This window comes from Amphiura filiformis, chromosome 2 (genome assembly GCF_039555335.1).
Source record: "Amphiura filiformis chromosome 2, Afil_fr2py, whole genome shotgun sequence".
NCBI classification, from domain to species: Eukaryota; Metazoa; Echinodermata; class Ophiuroidea; order Amphilepidida; family Amphiuridae; genus Amphiura; species Amphiura filiformis.
The window spans coordinates 92,884,973-92,908,812 of NC_092629.1; the positions used below are offsets into that span (position 1 = coordinate 92,884,973).

Consider the following 23,840-nt stretch of genomic DNA (forward strand, 5'->3'; position numbering starts at 1 on the left):
AAATCTGTTTCAATCCCGCCTTTTACTAATACTATTGCCAATTGACTACATCGTTACGTAATAACCACTTATTTATGCATGCATGGCGATTTATTTAGGGGCTTGGCGAAGGCTGTGACGGAGGCTCGTTCATATTATCGATTAATGATCAATACTACAACAGATCAATGCTAACTGTTAACAGTTATACAAGACACGATAGTGCATGCATGCGTAGTGAATTGGTGTCGAATTTATCAAGTTTAATACCGCTTTCCGCTTTTGACTATCTGGAGCTTTTTGGATCTTTGGTGGAGCTTAGTGTCTCATATACAGCACATCTAAAAGAGGAGCATTTTGTGATTGGATGAGTTCAAGTTGGCCTACATAGTAACATCTTCAAACATGGCTTCGTTGAATGCATGGGATATAGTGGTGATTGTCGTATATTTTGGATTCGTTATTGCCGTGGGACTTTGGGTAAGTAATTATTTTAGATATGTTGTGTGCAATCAACCGTAAACATGCAATGATCACTTACCATGTGTTTCAATGGGTTTACTCTCAAAGCCAACACGTAAAAAGAGTGAATAATTATATAAACTGTTTCTCTTAGTAAAGTGCCTCTGTCTGTATAGGACTTTAAATCTATAATACAAAGTATATACATCCAATTGAAGTGATTGGAAAGAGAGAAATTTGTTGGGTAAAATCATAGATCATAAAACAAACGATCGCTCCCATGGTATGTGGTATAGGCAAATCGGCAATGCGTATTCAACAATCCTGAATCGGAGTATAATTTGCCATATAAATAATTATTTTCCCCCACGACTTCTGATAATCATATTTAATTATAGGTGCCTTGTCACCCACCTGGTGATACCATATAGGCCTACGTATCGTTCAATTTCCCTGCTTCTCTTTCAAATATATTTTCGTAGGTATACATGTAATGATTTATGACTCTTCGTTTGGTGATAAAATTATTTTAAAGGTCAGAATGGGTGAATTAAACATGATAAAAATGGGTCAGAATCAGACAGATAACTACAGATCACCATTTTCAATGCGGAAAATATAATGGAATCAAATGCAATGTCATGTCATGATTGTTTGCACTACTCTAAATTTAGATGTCGTGCAACCACCCCACGCCGTAAGGTTTGCGCTTCGCGCATCTTTCTGAATTCTAACGTGCATTAAGTTTTACAACAAATCAACGCCCTATCATCTTGCCGAGCCTAATTCATGGGTCTGTTTTTCAGCTTTTTTCTTTTCCCACATATTTTTTTCCATATTGTTTGGAGAGAACTTTCACAGTTTAAGCTTTTTGATATATTGGCATCGCATTTGACCATAGTTTACACACCTTTTTTGCCCTCCTGCTGTGCTTACAATAATAATTATGTATTTTATTGGGATCTATTATGATTTACACTTCTTCTTTAAATAATAAAGCTACAAGGGGCATTGGTGTCACGATCATGCAGTGATATTTTGTATCATTTTGAAAGTTTGTTTATGCATGCACCAGAAAATATTGTTTTGTAATGTATATAGTGCAGGGGATTTTTCTACTAACATTATGCAGTTGCAGCACTTTAATTCCATGCATTCTGCTTCAAATAATCATACCACTTTTACAGGCCAACAAATGCAGACAGTGGTAGTGGTATAGGCTAGCTACCGCTACGCACAGTACAAATAAGCATGATAACATTTATCTCTTAAATTAAGTACATTTAGCCCAGAACTATGTAATTAATTTGATTAAAATTCTAACTAATTTGGTAAATAATCTGAGGTAAATTGTACTTAATTATTATGAGGTTCTTTTCTATCATAGCGTTATGTAAAAATTGTTTGTGTGTACTGTCAATAATAAATAATAAGCTACTGCAGGTTATAAATTAAATGTGAAATCCACTCTACCCCTATGGAAGATCTAGCTAAAGCCTTCCACAGAGGGAGTATGAGTTTCAAATAGAATAGACAATTGGGTATAACGTCCATTTCAAATATTCTCCAGTTGTAGAAGATATAGATAAAGCCATCATAATACAGGGGAGTATGGGTTTCAAAATGATTAACTCAGACCAATTTCCCAATCTTCCACAGGGGTGTGGATTTCAACTGAAATAGCTCATTAGGCCTATCTGGTTTCTGCATTTTTGTAAACATTGCAGGAAAAGCGAATATCAGAGAAAGGAATTACCTTGCCTGCTACGATTTGTCAGTCTCGTTCTTGGACTAATTATATCAAACTTCTGCAGTATACGAATTACAAAACAGGGAAAAACATTTTGCAAATTTAATACAGAAATAGGAAAATTTGAATTAAATTTAAAAAAAACCCAGAAAAAGAGCCTCCAAAAAACAAAAAACACGTGGCCATAGATTCACGATTTTTCGGGTCGATCGGAAAAGGGCAAATATAACCATGTCCTTTTTTGCCTAAATCATGCTATCATTTTAGTACCAACCTGGTAACCAACGAAGAGTGAACTATGTGAACTGAACAGACACTATACAATTATCACTAAATGGAACTTTTAACTGAATAATGCTGAATAATGTCAATTTGTTCAGTATCCTTTTATTATATAATTCTTTATTATTATACTTTACGGGTCACCAAGTTTCTTTTTAGCAGGTCTTCTTGTATAAATGAAACCACGTTAACATATTACAAATTTAAGCATACGACGGAGCATACACACTTTTACACAGGTATATAATTTAGTTAAATTTTATGTCACACAAATCTACATCTGGAAAGAGATTTTTTTAAATATAATTGCTATATAGGAATATATTTTGACATTTAATTTGTTGGCACATTGATTCGTTGGGAACATCGAACAGCCCTTTAAGTTCGAAAGGTCATTAGTCCAAAAAGGATCCAAGTCAGTTAAGATTATAATTTATGGTTAGAGTTATGTTAGGGATAGTGTTATGCCAGAGTTACGGTCAGAGTTAAACGGTTATGATGTTTAGGGTTGCAACTAGCATCGGGGCTTTTATACCAAAATAGGTTAGGGTGGAATTTAGGGTTAGGGCAAGGTCTATTAGTGGGTTTTCGGACTAATTTTTTTTCACGATTATGTGATAGGATAGATAAATTAGGGGCCTATCATTTTAAAATTAGGCTGTATGAATAATTCACCATCGGTAACACGCACTCCATAATGTTTACATTTTCACTTTTGTTCCTTAAGATTTCTTGCAAGCTCTGTATGTTTAGTCAACTATTGTTTGTTATGATTTACATACATATGCGAAACATTGTCAAACATTAGCCCGTTAATTATTAGTCATTTGTCCGAAACCAACTAATCATACCTTGCCCTAACCATGCTAACCCTAAATACCACCTAACCTATTAGGCATATGGTGCCGCCACTGATCACCCTACACATAAATAAAAATATTGAACTATAAACAGGTATAGTAAAAAGACATAAAATATTCATGTATTAGGCCCTTCGCACTTGATTATATAGTTTCCTGTTGAAGATTTTGAAAGAGGGACGGGGTGACTTTTAATTATTAATTATTAATTATTTTTTATTTTCTTTATTTAGTTTGAACTATTCCAAGCAACTATTGACTCGTTTTGACTAGAGCGGGCATTTAATTATTTCACAACAATATTTGATTTTATAAATAAGTGAAGGTGGAGTTGTTCTCTTTGTTCATTCATCATTATTGTCGATATTATTAAAGTCAGAAAATGGCAAGTAGAAGTAGTTGAAAGTTATTTTAAAGGAGAAAATTAGAAATAAAAATAAAATAATTAATTATTTTGAGATTTTCAATTTTGGACGCGGGCGGTAAACAGGAAACTAATAATCAAGTGCGAAGGGCCTTATGATTGTGTTGATGTTTTACTCCCTCTGTTCTCTTCCGGAATCCGTATATTTAAGAGGCTTGTCGTGGGCGTTGTCAGGTATATTACTATCCAAGTAGACTTACAAACACTGAATGACAATACTACTATTGCTCTAAATGTTGACATTAATCACGTCATCTGATTGGTTGGTTCAAGGGGGCTTGTCTTGGGCGTTGTATTTCCGTGTTACGACGTCATTTCATAATATCAACAGAAATGCATGCCATGCATACAGACAGTCGTGTAAATTTGTACAAGTGAATAAAAAGTACTATTATGTTAACATTAGCCTAATATATTGAAGAGAACTAGTACAGACCGAGGGCAAATCGTGCATGGGGCAAATGTAGGGATAGGAATTTAGTCCCGCATATCGTGCCTCCGTCGTACATAGTTTACTGCTTGAACTCAAACATTTTTGTAAAAAGTGGTGTAGGCCTACCATGCCCACAGTGATTTCAAATATAGATGGTATCAGTATACATGGTATATCGGAAACATGTTCTAGGATTTTAAAAATTGCTTTAAAATATTGTCCTTGTGTTAATAAGTTGTACCCACACAAATGGGAAAAAACGTGATAAATAATAATGAAAATGCATTGTTATATGTTATCATGAATACATGATACAAGGATGCGCAGCTCTCTTGCGATTCCAAACATATTAATAAACTTTATTTAACCCTTTTGGCTTACTGGTTGTCTATAGCTTAAATCACTTTCAACAATTGCAGCATTATTGAGATTCATCATGAGTTTGAGAGTGAAGGTGAAGCACGAACATCTAAAGCTCTCAATTTGCCTAATTTCAAGGTACAAAGTATCTTATCAATGAAATGCTCTGTTTTGTAAGTTTTAAATTTGATAAAATAGGCTATCTATTCCAGCTCCAATGACAGCTAATTAATTTCCATCGACCTTTGGATGTATTGTATAATAAGTAGGATTATTTAGCATTTTTATTTGAAAACAAAATACAACGTGTCTGTTTTACCAGTGAACAAAGGCCTAATCTTAGAAAATATGCACGAGGCACGAGGTGTAACTGAATTTAAAACAGATAGAGTACTAGTAATTTTGATAGTATTCTGCGACATCAGAGACGTAGGAGTGCATTTAATTTATGCTAATTAAATCTTTATTAATTAGAACCCATTGACGCAAGCTGTTCCACAGACGTATCACTGTTAATTGAAATTATATGAGATTAATTAGCCCAGGTTAATTAGTTGCATAACACATGTCGCATAATTCTAATTTGCATAACACCTTTCCCGCCCCTTCTGTGACATGTGATACATCAGTGTTTCTTATAGGCATATGTTTTTCTGTTCTTTTCTTGTTTTTTTTAACAGTAAACCTTTCATTTTTTTCCAGAGTTTAATGTGTTACTTCACAATGCTATGTTTGTACTTGTTCATTAAAATAAAGAAGACGAGAAATCCGTTCTCGGGTAGATTCTGTATCTGCCAGAAAAGAGTTTCATAATACAAGTTTTTATCGATCCAAATGCCACTGCTTCTATTCCCAAAACATGGCGTGAAATCCTTCTAAAAATTATCGACATTCTTTTGCAACCATTGATAAAGCTGACACCTAAAATAGTCTGGGAATAAAGCAATCAATAATAACGATTATATTCAACTTAAAGACCTAATCTGTTAACAATATATATAAACCAGTTTTCGGGGTTACGTTCTAAGCAAAAAGTACACCACTGAGACACTCGAGGTCAAACATCCGGGGTCATTTGCGGCCTAAAATTGTGTGTTTTGGCTGAAGCTCCTGCAGCGGCATGCATGATACATTAATTTTATTATAGTGTAACCAGGTTTTGGAAAACTTACTGTAATACTAACATTGTCATTAAGGGGGTACTACACCCCTTGATAAATTTGTGTCTATTTTTGCATTTTCTCAAAACTAATAACACATTGGTAACAAAAGTTATGTATATTATAGGGGCAAGGAATGCAATTACTACATTGGAATTTCAGTGACCCAAGATAAGCGGTTTGTTATTTATGATAAGAAACAAGGTACCGCTAGGATGTACCTCATTTCCTATCATATATACTGAACCGCTTGTCTTGAGTCACTGAAATTTCAGTGTAGTAATTGGATTCCATGCCCCAATAATATACGTAACTTTATTACCAGTGTGTTATTATTTTTGAGAAAATGCAAAAATAGTCACTAAATTTACCACAGGGTGTAGTACCCCTTAAACTATAATTATTTTCATTACTGCATGCTACCGGTATATATCCCTATGTATACATGATGCGAATTTAAACTTAGGATGGATATCGTCATGGGAGAGGGTGTGGCATAGGCTATAGTGGAGGGGTATCTGGGGGTACGGTACACAGCAAGAACCCTGGTGTCAATAACTGTATATATAACTCTATCATGTCTATGGGGTCATTTCTGTGGTCATTTCGACTCAAAATAACGCTTATTCACCGCTTTTTTAGATTTAGCCGGTCTAAATTAGGGCCTACTTAGAGAGCTATGTAATCAACTTTTACTCAAAACTCCTTCATCAAATTTATACAAGCATAAGTTTGATATTTTCGTTGGTCTATCGAGTTTATATAAATAGTAACTCGGTGGACGTTGGCCTATGCAGGAGAGTTGCACTCAGCAACCTGGACAACCGATTCTTTTGTTATGCAAGGCTCACTCAGTCATTTAATGAGGCAATACAAACGATCGAATTTGATGTTGAAATGAGCTTAATTTTGAGTTACACCTTTTCAATGTAAAATTAATTTTCTCGGCCAAATGAAAAGCAATCATTTTCATTTTTTCAGTAAATGTCAGGAAAATTTGTAGTGCTTGATACTCTATTTTTTTTCAAATCCTAGTGTTAAACTTAGGCGTGAAATTTAGTCATTTAGTGTAAGATTTTCGATTTTTATAGGCTTAAAATCTGCCCGCGAGCCTTTTTTTGGATCAACCTATTAGCTTCTCTAAGTAATATAGTTCGCTAATGAAGGATTTTTCCCAACTTTCTAACGCACATCACCGTGAGCGATATATCATAGTTTTGTCAGAATTTCCGTTTTGATTTCACCATTTTTTACTGTCGGCTGAAAAATTTTCAAAATCAACGCGTGAAATCTAAGGCTAATACTAGCATTGTGGATCGATATCCCTGGGTTTAATAGGAATACCGGCATGGCTACAGTGTTGCCAGAACTTCAATATAGCAAAGAAATTCCCAGGCCTATAGCGCTCCTACTGATCATGTTTAACCAGAACACCCAATTGGGGATTTGGGCTACCAAATCGCTGGTCGGGCAATATTTACTTTCAATGGAAAATTGACCTGGATAACAACAAAAGAAATATCGACTATTTCTGCTGGTTGCTCTCGAGATAAAAGTACTGAGTTTGACATTTTCGGAGCATGAAGGGAAAAAGGGTAAAATAAAAACGGAAATTCTGACAAAACTATAACATACACCCACACGATGTGCCTTACAGAGGTGGGAAATATCTTTCTTTAGCAAACTATATTAGTTTGAGACGCTAAAACATGAATTCCGTAAAAAGCTCGCGGGCGAACTCAAGGCCTATAAAAATCAAAAATATCACACTAAAAGACACAATTTGATGCTTAATTTTAACACCGGGATTTAAAAAAAATGTATATCCAAGCACCAAGTTTTTAACTGACATTACTGTAGAAAAAAATTTTTGCTTTATATTTGACCGAGAAAATTAATTTCATAGCAAAAGGTGTATCTCTGAATTGTGCTGATTTTAACATGTATCGATCGACTTTTAGCGCGACTAAGCATTTCTAAAGAATCGGTTGTCCAGGTGGCTGACTGGTTGGTCTATATTTGTGACCTTTTTGTCAAATACAATTTTATATTTATGTACTTTATGGTTGTTATTACGTCATTTACTATTTGTATATAGACCTTAATTCTCTAAGTTCTCTTTTGTTATATTTATTTGCTTGTTAAATACATTGAAAGATGGGTGTGTTAGGGGATTGACCAATCAACGATGAGAATGATTCAATATAATATTATGTAAACAAATAAAAACTGCCATATGCAAGCACATACAATATTGTGATGTCTAAGGGTTTTGAGAGTTATGTGGTAAATAAGGCGTCAGTAAGCAGCATATTGTAGCCTACAAATGTTGTACACACAAAATGTATGGCTTTAAATAATCATAATGTTGGTTGTGTTTATGATATGTGCCCCAAATGTTACCCCCCCCCCATGCCCCCGAAAAAATAAATCATGGTGCCGGCACTGGGCTTATCACTCTTGTTGCCTTTACAATTAAGTACATCCTTTTGCCAGGTGATGGTCATTGAAAAAATGTTGAGGAAGGCTTTGGCAAAAGGGAGTAAAATGTTGTTGAAGTAACCCGGTGAAGTAATTATAAGATCCACCCTTTTATCATTATTAGGGCCAAAAAACAGATTGTAGAAACACTATATGTGTACATCCATATCAAAACGATGCACTTGTCGGTTGCTACATGTGTCTCTTTTTACATAATAGCCAGGATTAAATACCAGACTCATCTCAAGTGGAGGTCACTTCAAATTATTCCCAAATCACATGGAATGATTAGGAATACAGAGAACATTCCTAAACCATGTGACTTGGGGATAATTTGAAGTGACCTCCACTTGAGATAGCTTGGTATTTATTCCTAGCTTTTATGTGAAAAGAGACACATGTAGCAGGCGACAAGTGCATCCTTTTGATTTAGTGGATGTACACATAATAGCCTATAGGCCTACTCGTTTTATTTTATTTCGTAGTCCGTAACAAAAAGTTGAATTTTCTATTGTTTTGTCTCCTCCTTTTGCAGGCATCCTTCCAATCTAGCAGAGCAACATTAAAAGGTTATTTCCTCGCTGGTAAGAACCTGTTGTGGTGGCCTGTGGGAGCTTCCTTATTCGCCAGTAACATTGGTAGTGGTCATTTCATCGGGTTGGCCGGGACTGGGGCTGCTTCTGGAATCGCTGTAGGCTCGTTTGAATTCAATGTAAGTCAAAATATATGAACAATGGCTTTAGGAAGATTTTCAACATGGGTGGCTTATTTTGGTTAAGTTGGGTATATTCTGAACTCGAATCTGCTGTCCGCTGCCAAGCAATATTCTGAGACCGTGACCCTCAAAAGGATCCCCAAATTATCCCATATCGTATAGGGGGCAAAAAGTTTATTTTTATTCCACAGTTTTCAAATATTATGTCAAATTATGCGGATGGCCCCACGGATCCCATGTATCGAACTACAAGAACATTTAAAAAATGTCGTCAAAATGTTGATTCAAAATATTTGTTGGCAAACATTTTACAGCATGTTTTGTCAACACTGCATTATATTAAGAATGCTTCGCATCAAGTGTTTAGCCTAAACATATTTTCTGAATGTTATTAAACATTTAATACAATATATAATCCGACATTTAAACGTTTTATGTTTGCTGGGTTTAATATTTTTGCCATTTAATCAGCAAACCTTTTCTTGTGATATTTATAAACAAATAATTGTTGTTTTGCATTGCAGGCCCAGTTTGTGCTTCCTCTGTTAGGATGGGTGTTTCTACCGGTATACATTGCCTCTGGGGTAAGTCTGGGTCATTCTATTTAATATTCACACACCCCTATGGAGGACATAACCTTAATCTTGCACATAGGGAGTGTGAATTTCAAATGGAGTCATCCATTCAAGTAATCCCATTTGAAATTCCAACTCCCTGTCTTCTATAGGGGGTGTGACGTGTGTGGATTTTAACTGGAATAGCCCATTATATTTGTTAGATTACACTCCCAATTCCAGAATAATAAAGACTATATTTTTCGAATTAAGAAAGCAATTATCTTGGTTTGCCAGATACAACGTGCAGCACAATGCAAATCCTTAATTTAGTTTGAATTATAACTGAGAATAGAAGACAAAATATCCAATCCGTTTGTGGAAAAAAGCCCAAGGGTCAATAACCTTATTTTGCAAGTTTTCTTACAATAATAAACTGCCACTAAATTCACAGACTTGGCACAAGACTATTCAAAATCATGCAACATTCCAAAATATCAGTCTTAATTTCAATCTTTTGTCTCTATTTTAATAATTAGAGAATAAAGGTATTGGTTTTAGCCACTGGAGTGCATCTATCGTCTCATATAACACGGGCGACATCATTATTTTAAGTAAAACAACGAGGCGAAGCCGAGTTGTTTTACGCCAAAAATAATGATGTCGCCCGTGTTATATGAGACGATAGATGCACGACAGCGGTTAAAAACAATACCTTTATTCTCATTCTTAAACACTTCAATTCAAATAGAAATATCATAAGTATTACCAATTGTAATCAAATTAAATTCTACATTTTACAAGGAACTACCTAGGGCTTAAAATCGATCAGTCCCGTTGTTGCTATGCGCCTCCCGATTGGTTCAAAAAGCGAGCACGCGTATCGCGTTGATGTACACTCGCTGACCCGTGTGATATCGTGTCATATCACACGGGTAAGAACCAATGGGATTGCAGGAACCTTCTCAAGTGTTTACGAATTGATCATTCTTAAACACTTGAGAACGTTCCCGCAATCTTATTGGTTCTAACCCAGCTTAGCGCGTGTGCATCAACGCGATACGCGTACTCGCTATTTGGACCAATCGGAGGCAACAACGAGACTGATCGATTTTAAGCCCTAGGTAATTCCTTGCAAAATGTAGATTTAATTTGATTAAAATCTGTATGGTATTTTTTATTTGAATTGAAGTGTTTAAGAATGAGAATAAAGGTATTTTTTAGCCGCTGTCGTGCATCTATCGTCTCATATAACACGGGCGACATCATTATTTTGGCGTAAAACAACTCGGCTTCGCCCCCGGGCTTCGCCTCGTTGTTTTACTTAAAATAATGGTGTCGCCCGTGTTATATGAGACGATTATGCACTCCAAAGGCTAAAAACAATACCTTTATTCTCTAATTGCAGTTATCGCATGCAATTGTAATAATGCAACAATGCATATAAAGTCGTTTTTCCATCGTACGTACGGTGCTCCACAAAATATCTTACTTCATCAATTATTTGATTGCAGGTTTATACGATGCCGGAGTATATGCGTAAGAGATTTGGTGGTCAGAGAGTCCGTGTTTACTTGGCGTGTCTTGCTCTTATTCTATCAGTTTTAACTAAAATATCTGTAAGTATTACAGTTTGTCCACTCTGAAGTACAAAGTGTCTATGCGCGCGTATACAGCGCGTAAACAGTGCGCATTGCTGCGTCTCTGCTGCAGGCATGCGTACCTTCAAAGTCGGCACAATGTTTGCGTCCGCGTCGGTACTTTGTACTTCAGAGTTAACTGACTATAGTGATATACATTTGACATTATATATTTTACACAAATATGGGTATGATCTCCGGATAGCCTATACGGCAGGAAAGTTCACAAGCAAAGATATTGATGACGACCATCATAGCTGAATAGTTTAGACGGTGAAGTACTAGACTCGCAATCCAGATGCCGACGGTTCGAATCACACTTCACCGATCTTTGCCCATTTTCTTTAAAAGACAATTATATATGACTATACGAATATATTGCAACACAGCGTTCAGCAAACGAACTATGTACCGCGCCGGTGCACGATTTGAATCAAGTAAAAGATAAAGTCCTTCACTTCATCGATACGTACTTACTAAAATATAAATGAGGGTTCGATCTTGAAGAAATAAAGACAGTGGTAAAATACTACCTTCAATTAAACTTGTACATATATCATACACTTATAAAACTGCAACGCGTGAAATGATTTTGAGTTATGATAAATTTAATTTGATGTCTCATTTTATATTTCGTATCATAGGTGGACATGTTTGCCGGAGCGCTGTTCATTCAACAAGCTTTAGGTTGGAACCTATACGTTGCCATTGTAGGGCTGCTTGTGATCACTGCCATCTATACTATTGCTGGTAAGGAAAAACTGAACAACAACAATAGCAACAACAAAAATAACATCAAGAATTTCAACAACAACATCAACGACGACGACGACACAACTTACAACAACAACAACCCATAATTCCATTAAGAAATTGTACCATCTTACATTGCCCGATGGGGCTTTGGCTGTCATTTTCATCGGCGAGGGTCACGCATGTCAGTACCCATCAGCAAACAAAACGTTATTCACAAAAGCTTAGAAAAGGTTGTAAGAAACTGTTTAAATGTCAGATTATACAAAGGGTACACAATTGGTATAAGATTCTGTCTTGTCGTCTGAAAGATTATCTTCTACGGGGTTGGTATGTTTTTCTGGAATATAGACCAATGTAGTGTTTTTGTTTATTTTCTTATAGGTGGTTTGGCAGCCGTAATTTACACAGACGCCCTCCAAACATTAATAATGATAATCGGCGCTTTTGTACTCATGGTGCTCAGCTTCATCCGCATTCCTATGGACGAGCTCCACATCAAGTACTTCCAGGCTATCCCTAACACTACTTTGAATGACCCCAACACAACATGTGGATATCCACGTTCTGACGCATTCCATATCTTCCGTGACCCCGTGACCTCTGACCTACCTTGGCCAGGGATGGTGTTTGGTATTACTATTTCTGCCACGTGGTACTGGTGCACAGACCAGGTAACTTGAAATATCTTTTTCGTCCATGTTCATTATTATTATGTTCATTGTTATTAAACTCCTCAACAAAAGTTTGGGAAGTTGTTTTTGTCAAGCGTCAATATCTCAGATTATTTGTGACATATTCAATATATCGTGTTGCATATCGATGGATAGCTAGCTATACTTAATTCCCTTTTACAATGACACCACATTTGAAACAATCACGGCTGAGTACTCGTCTTGTGAATGTAGTGGGTCGTAAACAGAATGTGCCAAATTGACCATTATTTCGGTGCTCAAACAACATTAGTCACTAACCTCAGTAGTGGGTGGACAAACCACAACAGCCAGGCATTTCCTCCTCATGCTGCTCACCAGCCTGGTCACACGTTGCTGTGGAATGGCATTCCATTCTTCAACCAGGATTCGTCGCAGGTCATCCAATGTGGTTGTATTGGCTACTCTGGTTCGCACAACATGACCAAGCTGGTCCCACAAGTGATCAATCGAGTTGAGGTCTGGACTGATGGCAGGTCATTCCATTCTCTCTACTCCCATATTCTGTATGTAGTCATTGACTATCCAGGCTATGTGGGGCGAGCGTTGTCATCTTGGAGGATTGCTTTATGTCCCAGATTTTGACGATATGGGATTGCAGCTTGCTGCATAGAATAATGGTCAATTTTGCACATTCTGTTTGAGACCCCACTACAATCTACTTTCACAAGATGTGTACTCAGGCGTGAAAAGGGTGATTGTTTTAAATGTGGTGTCATTGTAAAGGGGAATAAGGTAGTTATCCATTGATATGCAACACGACATGAACATGTCACAAATCATCTGAGATACTGTCCAAAAAGACTGATGAAAAGAAAAAATGCCAATCTGAAAGATTTTAAAATAACATTTTAGATTTTAAGGTGTTATATATTCTTGAAAATTCTTTACAAACTTTTGTTGAGGAGTTAATAACAAACCCTATTAATGTTCTTATAATTATAAAAATGTGCACAACATAGTGAAGTTGAAGAGAGGATCAGATTGAGAGAGAAAAACATTATTGATTTTCACAGGTCATAGTTCAAAGGGCATTAGCAGCTAAGTCTATGGCACATGCCAAAGGAGCAACTGTTTTCGCAGGAGTGCTCAAGATTTTACCCATGTTCATGATGGTATTTCCTGGAATGATTAGTCGTGTGTTATTCCCTGACGAAGTCGCCTGTGCTACTCAAGAGTCTTGCAAAGAAGTGTGTGGAAGTCCTGTGGGCTGCTCTAACGTAGCATTTCCTAAACTTGTTTTAGAAATCATGCCATTGGGTAAGTAAAGTTAAAACAAATAAACAACCCTCCAGCCAACTGAGCCGCAAAGTACGCAGTAAATTACGCAGTTTCGGCGCGCCATAATGTCAAAAGGAATTAACGACTGCTAGGCGCACACGAATGCATGAGGATCTTAATACGCGACGCACGATACGCTTACGCAAAATGTGCGTAGTAGGGCCCTACATTTTATACTTGTCCGATGGCGACTGCTAAAAACTTACCAAATGTGCTTAGTACTTCAAAGTGGACAAACAAGGTATTACGTTCGACTGACATTCACCGCGATCCTATTTGAAGCCGTCAGCACTGCATATTTATTGCGTGTCTCTGTGGCTCAGTTGGCTATAGAGCGGCGTGCTCGTATTACGAAGGTCGTTGGTTCGAATCCGGCTAGATGCACTGTTTTGTTTTGTTTTTGAGGATTGAGCTTTTTAGAAGCTGTATTTTAATTGGTCACTCAGGTTAATATATCACGTAATCATGGTAATTGGCCAGTTAGAATCGTTGTAAAATAGGCAGTAGTTCTCAGGGGTTAAGATTTGAACAACAAAAACTAAGACAAAGAACGCGATACTCGCCTCTTGTTAAAATAATTATTTTGTATCATCGATTTAAGAAAAAGAGAAATCCGAGGCACATTCGTTAGATCTACCGGCGATGTTTGGTCAATCCTTATAATGAATATCAATTAATTGACTGTTGTTAATTATGGTAACATTCAATATTGGTATGTAATATATTGACCAATAAACTTCTACCATTAAATCTGATTAATTAGTCGTTAGTTCATTAATAACAGGCATCGAAGCAGCATCGACGGTCGATCCAAAGATCGGACAAATTTGGCTGCTGTGTCTAATAAATAAAATAAAATACAAATACTGAATGGTTGGTATATGTGTGTGGTTTATACAGGTTTACGCGGCCTAATGTTAGCAGTAATGCTCTCCGCATTGATGAGCTCACTGACGTCGATATTCAACAGTAGTAGTACCATTTTCACCATTGATATTTGGCGACGTCTGCGACCAAGAGCAAGCGAGGCAGAACTCATGGTAGTTGGACGGTAAGCATACTGATATAATTAATTATACTGACTGTATCAAATTGATTTGTATTCGTCAGCTTCCATTTCTATGGATAAGACTACCACTTGAAAATATAACATAGGATAGGAGCTAGACTTGTTTTGTCAAGTTTTAAAAACCATTCCTCATCAAGAAAATGTACGTTAATAAGCATATTTTTTATGGATATATAGGGGTATAATTAATGCACTCAACTGACATCATGGCATCGTTAGTGCCTCAAATAATGAAAGTTGGAAAATAATGAATAATGTAAAAGTCATCTACTCAATCTTGGAAAAAATCTAACGGAAAACTGATGGCCATGACTTGACTTTCATTAACCGTATTATATCAAGCATCATATTGAGCTTGTTTCATTAAAAAACCAATACTGTACAAATGCTCAGGGTACGATATAAATAGTCATCGGTATCTGTGGGGTCACCGATAACACTATGAGACCAAACTGAACACAGTACCTTGATTTTTCATTACTTACAGTGTGTTCATATTCGTTATGGTGGTTATAAGCATCCTATGGATTCCCATCATCCAAGCTGCAAAGGGAGGACGTTTATTTGATTACATACAGGCTATTACATCTTATCTCGCTCCTCCCATTTGCTCCGTGTTTGTGCTGGGTGTATCGTGGGGAAGGATTAATGAAAAGGTAAGATTGTGTGGGGAGTACGTTTAGTCAGTATTATCAGCTACAAATTAAAGTACAGTGTGGCCCAAAAACAACTGAACGGTAGCCAATAGGTAATTTCTCAAAGTTGACCAATTCGTTTCAAATTTTTGTTGCATAATATTTAAGAAGGTTTTCCAAGTTTAGACTTTGCTAGATACACAAAAAAGTTTATTAATTTCATTGAGAAAAAAACAAATAAACAAAAAGTATATTAATTTGTTTTGTTTTATTTCTTCTTTAACTCAGGTTACTAATTCAGTGGATAATACAAGTAATCCTATGTTCTTCCATGAGGCCCAATCTCCAACTGATTCAGATTTTATACCCAAACCATAAAGAAACTTGCCAACATCTTCTCAGTAATGAGTAGATGTTGATTATATTTTTATAATGTTGAAGATTACGTTACACCTAGTTTTTAAAATTGCTTTTTCACCGCATACTTGTTTTGACTGTGTTTTCTTTTACAGGGTGCCTTCTGGGGGCTCATGGCGGGTCTCTTTGTTGGAATGATAAGAATGATTCTGGACTTTGCCTACGTGGCGCCTCTTTGTGGCGAAATTGATAACCGACCTGCTGGTATCATCAAAATCCTTAGCGTACATTATCTCCATTTTGGTATTATTTTGTTCCTGCTATCCTGTATTGTGACAACTATTGTGAGCCTGCTTACTAAACCTATTGATGAAAAATATGTGAGTTTTTATAATAATTTTGATTTTGTTTTAAATTGTGGTGAAGATTATGTACGTTATCACCGCCTTAAAAGAATTTCATTTTCACTTTCACAATTTGATGCTTCATGATTAGACTGAAGCCCTCATTCGCCAAATATATCACGCGAAGTTAATTAAATTGCAGACGACGGAAGAATTCAGTCTACTCCTTGATGCTATCTATATGTCATTGAGATGAGATGACCACTGAAGGTGGTCATAATTATAGCCAAAGGTTGCACATGACTGACACAGATGGGGCAATGCGTTAAACAGTATGTAGTTCCAAGTGTTCACTGTCTTGCTACACGCACTGTCTGATAGCACTAGGTGAACGCGAACCGAATGCAGTGATGTAGTTAGTAATTGCTCAACGCAAACGATACACGCAAACGATACACGCAAACGATACACGCAACCGCGCAGTTCGATACGCACCCAGATATGCTCTATTGTCTCATATATTCAAGGGCAAGAACCAATTAAATTGAAGGAAAAACGACAACTCTTTAAGAGTGGTTTATACTTTTACACACTGCCTATCTTGGGATGATTGAAGAAAATCCTCCCTCATTAGTGGGCAGTATCTGATACCTTATTTATTTCTAAATACTGAATTTTTACTAGGGTTTTATACTTGAATTGAGTTACGAGCGAATGTAATTAGGAAAACGAAGCAAAGAAGCATGAAGTCAGATATAAGCACTCACCCAAAGGCAATAAACTGCTACCGATGCGAGTACATAATAATGTCTTTAAAAATCAATGTGACGCTTAATTTTGTAATTTTTCTTTTCATTTATGTAGCTTCACAAATTAACATATATGACGAGGCATAGTTCTCAAGACCCAGCTGAACATTCTGTAAACGAATATGAAATGGACGACAGAAATGGAAATGACCCGGAAGCAAACCAAACATCCGGTAAGTGCCTTTGAATTATTTTTTACAGGTGCGATTCCCGGTCTGTCGGCAAGTCGGTATAGTAATTCATCCGTAGTATAGCTGTTGCTGCTCTGGGGTCACTGGGGTGAGGGGTGAAGTGAAATTTGGGGAAGGGGACAAAAATGCTTACAATTGGGCATTTTTTGCCCATAATATGTTTTCATACATCAGCACGCCCCGATCACGCCAATGTGGTCATTGTGTTTTGCATATTGTATATTTCTGTATTCGTGCATATGTATTGTTTCACATTGAATTGTATTTTATATGCAAAATTGTATTGTATATTTTATGTGCAAAATTGTATTGTATATTTTATGTGCAAAATTGTATTGTATTGTATTGTATTTTATTGTATTGTGTTGTTTGTATTGTGTATTTTGTATTGTATTTGTTAGAATACGACTACCATGAAAATTGTTACTGGAACTTTTGGGAAAATGTTGATCCAGTTTCACCCTCACCAGTTAGACGAGGTAAATTATTGAATTAATTAATGCACATTTTGAGTTAAAATGTCGCAAGTAATGTACGCTACGACGCCTTTACTAATTAACACTCTCATTCTACCAACGGTTTATCTGAACAAGGTGGTGGTAACGCTCTACCTCATTCAATCTTATGGCTTAAAAATCATCCACACCATGACTGCTGTCACCAACTGTCAACATTTGACAACCCATTTCCTAGGGCGATGGTCCCCTTCTGGAAAGCCGGACTTATTTCCCGTATAGGTGTCATTACACCTAGTCTTAATTGTATTGGCCAAGTGAAAAAATGGTAAACTCGTCTCGGGGATAAGGAAAACATTCCTTTGGGGGTACAGGTAAAGCCGCCGTGCACTAAACTATCCTATCTGCAATATATGCCAAGTGTCATATCTTTAGATAATATAGGTGTACAATAGAGAATGCCGACATTTTCAAATATCTATTGGGCAGCTATTGCATGCAGAAAGGGCTTTCTCGCAGTATTAGCTCCCTCAACGTTCTGTTTTGCAATCCTATGACATTGGAGTGACGTGAGATAATAATACCTCCAGTTTTTTACTTACCTCAGTCAAATAATGACATTAGGTCCATATAATAATTGCATTTTTCATATTCTTTTGTATCCCCAGATATTAAGGTATTCCAGAAGCCGTCAATACCTCGTCGTATCGTAGATTGGTTCTGTGGTACTGGAAGCTCCGAAGAGGAGCATAAAGAAGATGATTTCCGAACTGTTACGAACATTGACGAAACACCGAAGGAAAAGATCATACTAAATGCCAGCGCTATCTTACTCATGGGCGTCAGTGTGTTCTTTTGGATATACTATAGATAGTCAACGACAAAAACATTACATCCGTGGATAGGAATATCTTCGTAATGTGAATTTGCCCTTTGAAAGGGTACAGGGCCGAGAATAGAACCTTGAGGAACGCCGCATAACAGGGAAAAGATGGAAAGGGTGAAATGAAATTGACTTGAGCCTCCTATGTGGTAAATGGGCACAGTTTAGGAACCTCATATAGAGCAAACATTAGATTTATTGTTAGTCTTCAAATAACAGTCGTAATACATGGTGAATATTCTGATGCGGTTTTCGGCTTCAGCATATCCTTTCTAAAATCCATGTCTTGGTTTGAAAATTTTGAACAACCAGGACGGTGTTTGGTATAAAGGAGGTTTTGAAACTGGGCTCATTTTCGCGCAGGAGGTTTTGTTCGCAGGGTCAGAGGTCAAAATACACATGTTTTCCTGACAGCGAGGATTATAATTGTGTTCAGAATTTTTTTCTTTCTTATGAATGGACATAATATAGAATTTACTGTTATGACATGTTCGAACGGACTAAAACGTATTATGATGTTTCCAAATTTCTGATAAGTCGATCCATAATTAATTTGGAGGGAATCCAAATTCGTCGGTGCCATAGGGCGGCCATTATGGCTATCTCTACATGGAGTTCGTAGTCAGTATCCAAGAGAGGAGGTTGCTTTAAAACTGTACTGGCCCACCTGGTTCAATTTGGAGTTCACTATACAAATCGCGTTTTCATACCGTTGAAGTTTGTTTTTGTACAAAGGAAGAAGGAACAATATACTCCTAGGACATTACCGAATATAAATGATAACATTTATAATCTGTGATTTATAATTAAAACTGGCCAGATGTGATTATAAGCAATATCGTATTTGACCATGCATGGCGATGCACCAGTGACTGGTAAGGTCCCAGCAAACACAAAAACGTTTTAAATAAGTTATATTTTGGGTTTTGGTTTAGGTAAAAACGTTTTAATAACATTAAATGTCGGATTATATAAAGGTTGCGAAAACGTTTTAAAACGTTTTGTATGAAAACACACTGCAACAATATTTTTAAAATGTATTCAAAATGTTATTGTAAACTATTTTTGCAAACATTTTATTTTCAAAAATATTTTCAATAACATTATGTTAAAATATTTGCAACCAGGAAACACTGAAATGTTCTTTAAATGTTTTTTCAAAACGTTTTAATAACATTTCAATGTCGGGTTATATAAAGGTCATGAAAACGTTTTTAAAACGTTATTGCAAATATTTTTGGCAAACATTTTTGCCAAATTTTCTTCAACCCCAAAATAACATTCTGTTTAGAGTGTTTTGTATCAAGTTTTCAAAAATGCTTTTGGGATGTTATTAAAACGTTTTTATACCCTTTATATAACCCGACATTTAAACGTTTTCTGTAAAAGTGTTGTGTTTGCTGGGCAGTAAATTATCAATAAATGTTTTTTAATGTTACGAAAACGTTTTATACCTTTAATACCATTTATATAACCCGACATTTAAACGTTTTCTGACAACTTTTTATAACCTTGTGTGAATGATGTCGAAAACGTTTTGTGTGCGTATCCGGGGTGCACGGGGTGGCAAACTGCCCCATCTCTCTGAAGTGTCCTTTAAATGACTAAAAATGGGACAAAAATGACAATTGGGGACAATACGAATTCCTGGCCAAAGATTTATCTGGTACTTAAAATCAAGCTTCCATTGTCAATTTCAGCAATATTTATATGGATGTCAAACCATGAGTTCGTGTAAAATTAGCCAAACTTTATTGTATTAGGTACTATACATGCATCTTGATGACACATTATAGATATGAGAGATAGTCGCCATTAGTCAACTATCATCAATTCATAGTCGAAAGTCGCGACCATCGCCACAAATAGTCGCGACTACACATGTGACTTTGTAAACAATCATTTGAAGTTCGAGAAAGTATGACCAACTCATGAATTTGTATTTGTGACACAATCTGGTCAATGGAGGCAAAGGCGGCAAATTTGAAATCGATATAAAGGCAAAACTATTGAGTATACAACAATAAAATGCATAAAAAATAGACATCACAGAACGTTGTAACTTCAGAACTAGGTATATGCTAGACCTTTGGTGTTTTCAGTATTATGATAGCCTAATGTTTGTAAAGGTAATAATTATAGTAACTCAAGTTTCAAAAATGCCTCCTTTGGCCTTCATGGACCAGATCATGTCACATTTTGTAATCTATTTTTGTTACACTATTTAAAACAATCTTATTGTATAATCTGTATAGGCCTAAATATTGTGTAAATTGTAGGATAAGTATATTTATATAGTGTTATTTACAATGCAAAATGTATATCACTGAAGTCAAGGCAAACGCAATGCAGTTTAATGGGATGCTACTAACTGTACTAAATATATTTGCGAGGTTTGTAGATATACAGTAAGAAAAATTCTTTTGAACAAAACCAATTTAGAGAGTGTTCATAAATACTTTGGTTGGGGTGGTTGGAAAAGTTGGAACCTCGGATATCAAATTTTTTTTGATCCCCCCTGAAAAAGGGTCTTTTTTTTGATCCCCCCTTTTTATGGTCCGACATTTTTTTGATGGTGTTGGAAAAAATTTCTTGAGGTTTATTTATCCAGCACCTTTTGGTGACAAAATAAGTTTATGGTACAAATGCGCGCGAAGCGCATGAAAAATGTTGCCATATTGAAGCTAAATTGGTGATATATGGTACGGAACTGGAATGAATTCGCGTGAAGCGCCAACAATTTGGCACTTTTTAGGTTAAAATGGCCAAATATGGGGTTAATTTGGTCAGAAACCCATATAGCCCCTATCAAAATATTGGGTGATGATTTATCCCCCACCCCCTGGGATCTACGCCTATGATGGTCATTAACTCATTACATTAGCTAAAAATTACCGTTTGTAGTTATTACTCATTGGAGTCATAGTGTTACACCCAAATTGTAAAGTGTGCACATTTTGTTCATTTGAAGCTTGAGAGTACACAATTGAATACTTAACAATCATGCGGAATGTGCATGCCTTCTCGTACATTTTACCCCGGACTTTAACCCTCAAATGTTTTTGATCCCCACTATTAATGACTGAATTTTTTTATCCCCCCTTTTAGGACCCAAAATTTTTGGTCCCTCCCCCATATTTTCCAACCCCCACCAAAGTATTTATGAACACTCCCTTATCATCAGAAAAATAGACGTTTCCCGACTGTAGCCTAGATGGTGTATTTTCAGTATAGGAGAGTGTCATACTATAATGCTAGACATTTCAAAGAATCCATTCAGAGGACGAGGACTCAACGACGTGAACAGAGACGAGGGTCCTATACTGCCCAAGTCACGTGTATGATCCTCTCCTGACTGCGAATACACCCTCTACTGTCGGGATACGTCCAAGCGGAAGTAAGGATCATCCATCATCATGGTGATGATACCTATCGACCATGATAGACAAAACCGTTAATAGTGAGTAAATTGTGTTTCTTTTTTCTTACTGCTACTAACTTTATAGTTGCTATGTTATTTTTCGCATTGCTAAGTCAATGGCGTTTTATGGTAACTCGTGATGGATGAGTATTATGTTGTCACATATCGAGGGCTTAGAGTCAGATGTATGTCCACAATTACATGTGACTCATTTCGGCAACAAATGGATGGTTAATTCTGCCCTCCATTATAAATGCAAGTAAGTGACTTTGGGGTATATGCATGGTCACTTAAACAGTGGTTAGCATGGTTAGTTAGACGCAAGTGACCATGTACATACCCCCAAGTCACTTACATTATATTATAGAGCGCATAATTAATCGTCCATTTGTTGCCAAACGCACTCTGTTCTTTCATACAATGTTTTCACAAAAGGCAAAATAATACAGCAGTTATATGGCAGACCATATACACAAACTCAACTTGTCATAGTTGTAGGCCTATGCAAGTACACTTCAAAAATCGTGTTTAGAAATTCAACACTTTTCTTGCACCGCGTTTCTAAACATGTTTGATTCCTAAACACCAATGTCAAATTTCAAGACACCACGTGTTAAATTCCTAAACACAAGGCATCCAATTCCTAAACATGTGTAGATTTTAAACATGATTAAAATTAAAAACGTGGTGCAAGATAGTGTTTAGAAAAGTGTTTAGTTTCTAAACACACTTTTTACAGTGTATTATTTGCTTTAATACCATAGTTCCTTAATGTAGAATATAGGTTGTTTTTGCGCAGTTCTGTTTTAAATCTCAGCCCAATATAGGTGCCAAATGTCAACTCGCCTATAGAGGGTGCTTTTCAGGTTTGTTATCCCGAATGTATACGCTCTATATAGGCCTAATTATTTCAAAAACATAATTTCCTACACATGAGGGATAATCGGAAATTAGAACAGCGACCTTATTTCACTTTTGGAATATAGTTTGGGCTAGTATGACTGGAATAAAAAAGCCGCCAATTATTATTTTGTGGGTGTTGGTTTTTAAAATAAAATAGTTTAGATATTTTTTAAAATTATTTTTCTGGTGATTTATAAAATTAAGTGGAAGAAAAGAATTTATATATTATTTATCAGTTATATACAACATGTACCGTATTGAATGTTTTTATTCGTTCACTGGAAATAATATTTTTTGAAATATGGACTGTTCCATTAAACTCGGAAAGCCTCTTTGAATTGAACAGTCCATATTTCACCAAATGAAAATATCTTGGAAGAGAACGGATTTTTTCAGGCAATTTTTTGTCAACATAGGCCTACTCTCCTTTATCATTTCGTTTTACCGAAATAATTTATGTATAGATAATGTACAAAATGTAAATTTCATTTGAATAAAGACAAATTGCAAAAAATATTATTATAATGATTGCTTCTTTGCACTAAGAATCGGTGGAAATATTCAAAAAATTGGATCGATTGAGCCCATAAATTTATTGGTCGAGCTATGATAATCCTATTCTTGTACCATTATAAATATATACATAATTTCAGCATTTAAGGAAAAAAAATTGACTGTTGTGTTGCCCTCAAGTGGGAAAAATGGGAAAGCTGGGTCGGTCGGATTTTTATCCCTTCAAATATTAAATAATGCTTCTTCAGTTAGGGAACATTTGTCAATTTTTATCTGGATACTTGTTATAAATGTTAGATAATTAATTTAAGACTAGTCTTTCAATAAAATATAAATTTTAAGTGAAAAACATTGATTTTTTTTCAACAAATCTGTAAAAATCATCATTAAAAAAAACCACTTAAGTTTAACAG

At 36.0% G+C, this 23,840-nt stretch overlaps 1 protein-coding gene across 1 annotated transcript; it reads left to right on the plus strand.

The window, feature by feature from the left end:
- On the plus strand, positions 1-23,635 carry LOC140146846 (sodium/glucose cotransporter 4-like). The gene is made up of 12 exons (XM_072168731.1): positions 1-459; positions 8,727-8,903; positions 9,431-9,490; positions 10,975-11,079; positions 11,745-11,850; positions 12,238-12,527; positions 13,583-13,826; positions 14,748-14,898; positions 15,404-15,572; positions 16,064-16,288; positions 17,117-17,234; positions 18,376-23,635. Exons 1-12 carry the CDS (start codon positions 385-387, stop codon positions 18,579-18,581), a joined length of 1,926 nt encoding a protein of 641 aa, XP_072024832.1. The 5' UTR covers positions 1-384; the 3' UTR covers positions 18,582-23,635.
- The last annotated feature ends 205 nt before the right edge of the window (positions 23,636-23,840 follow it).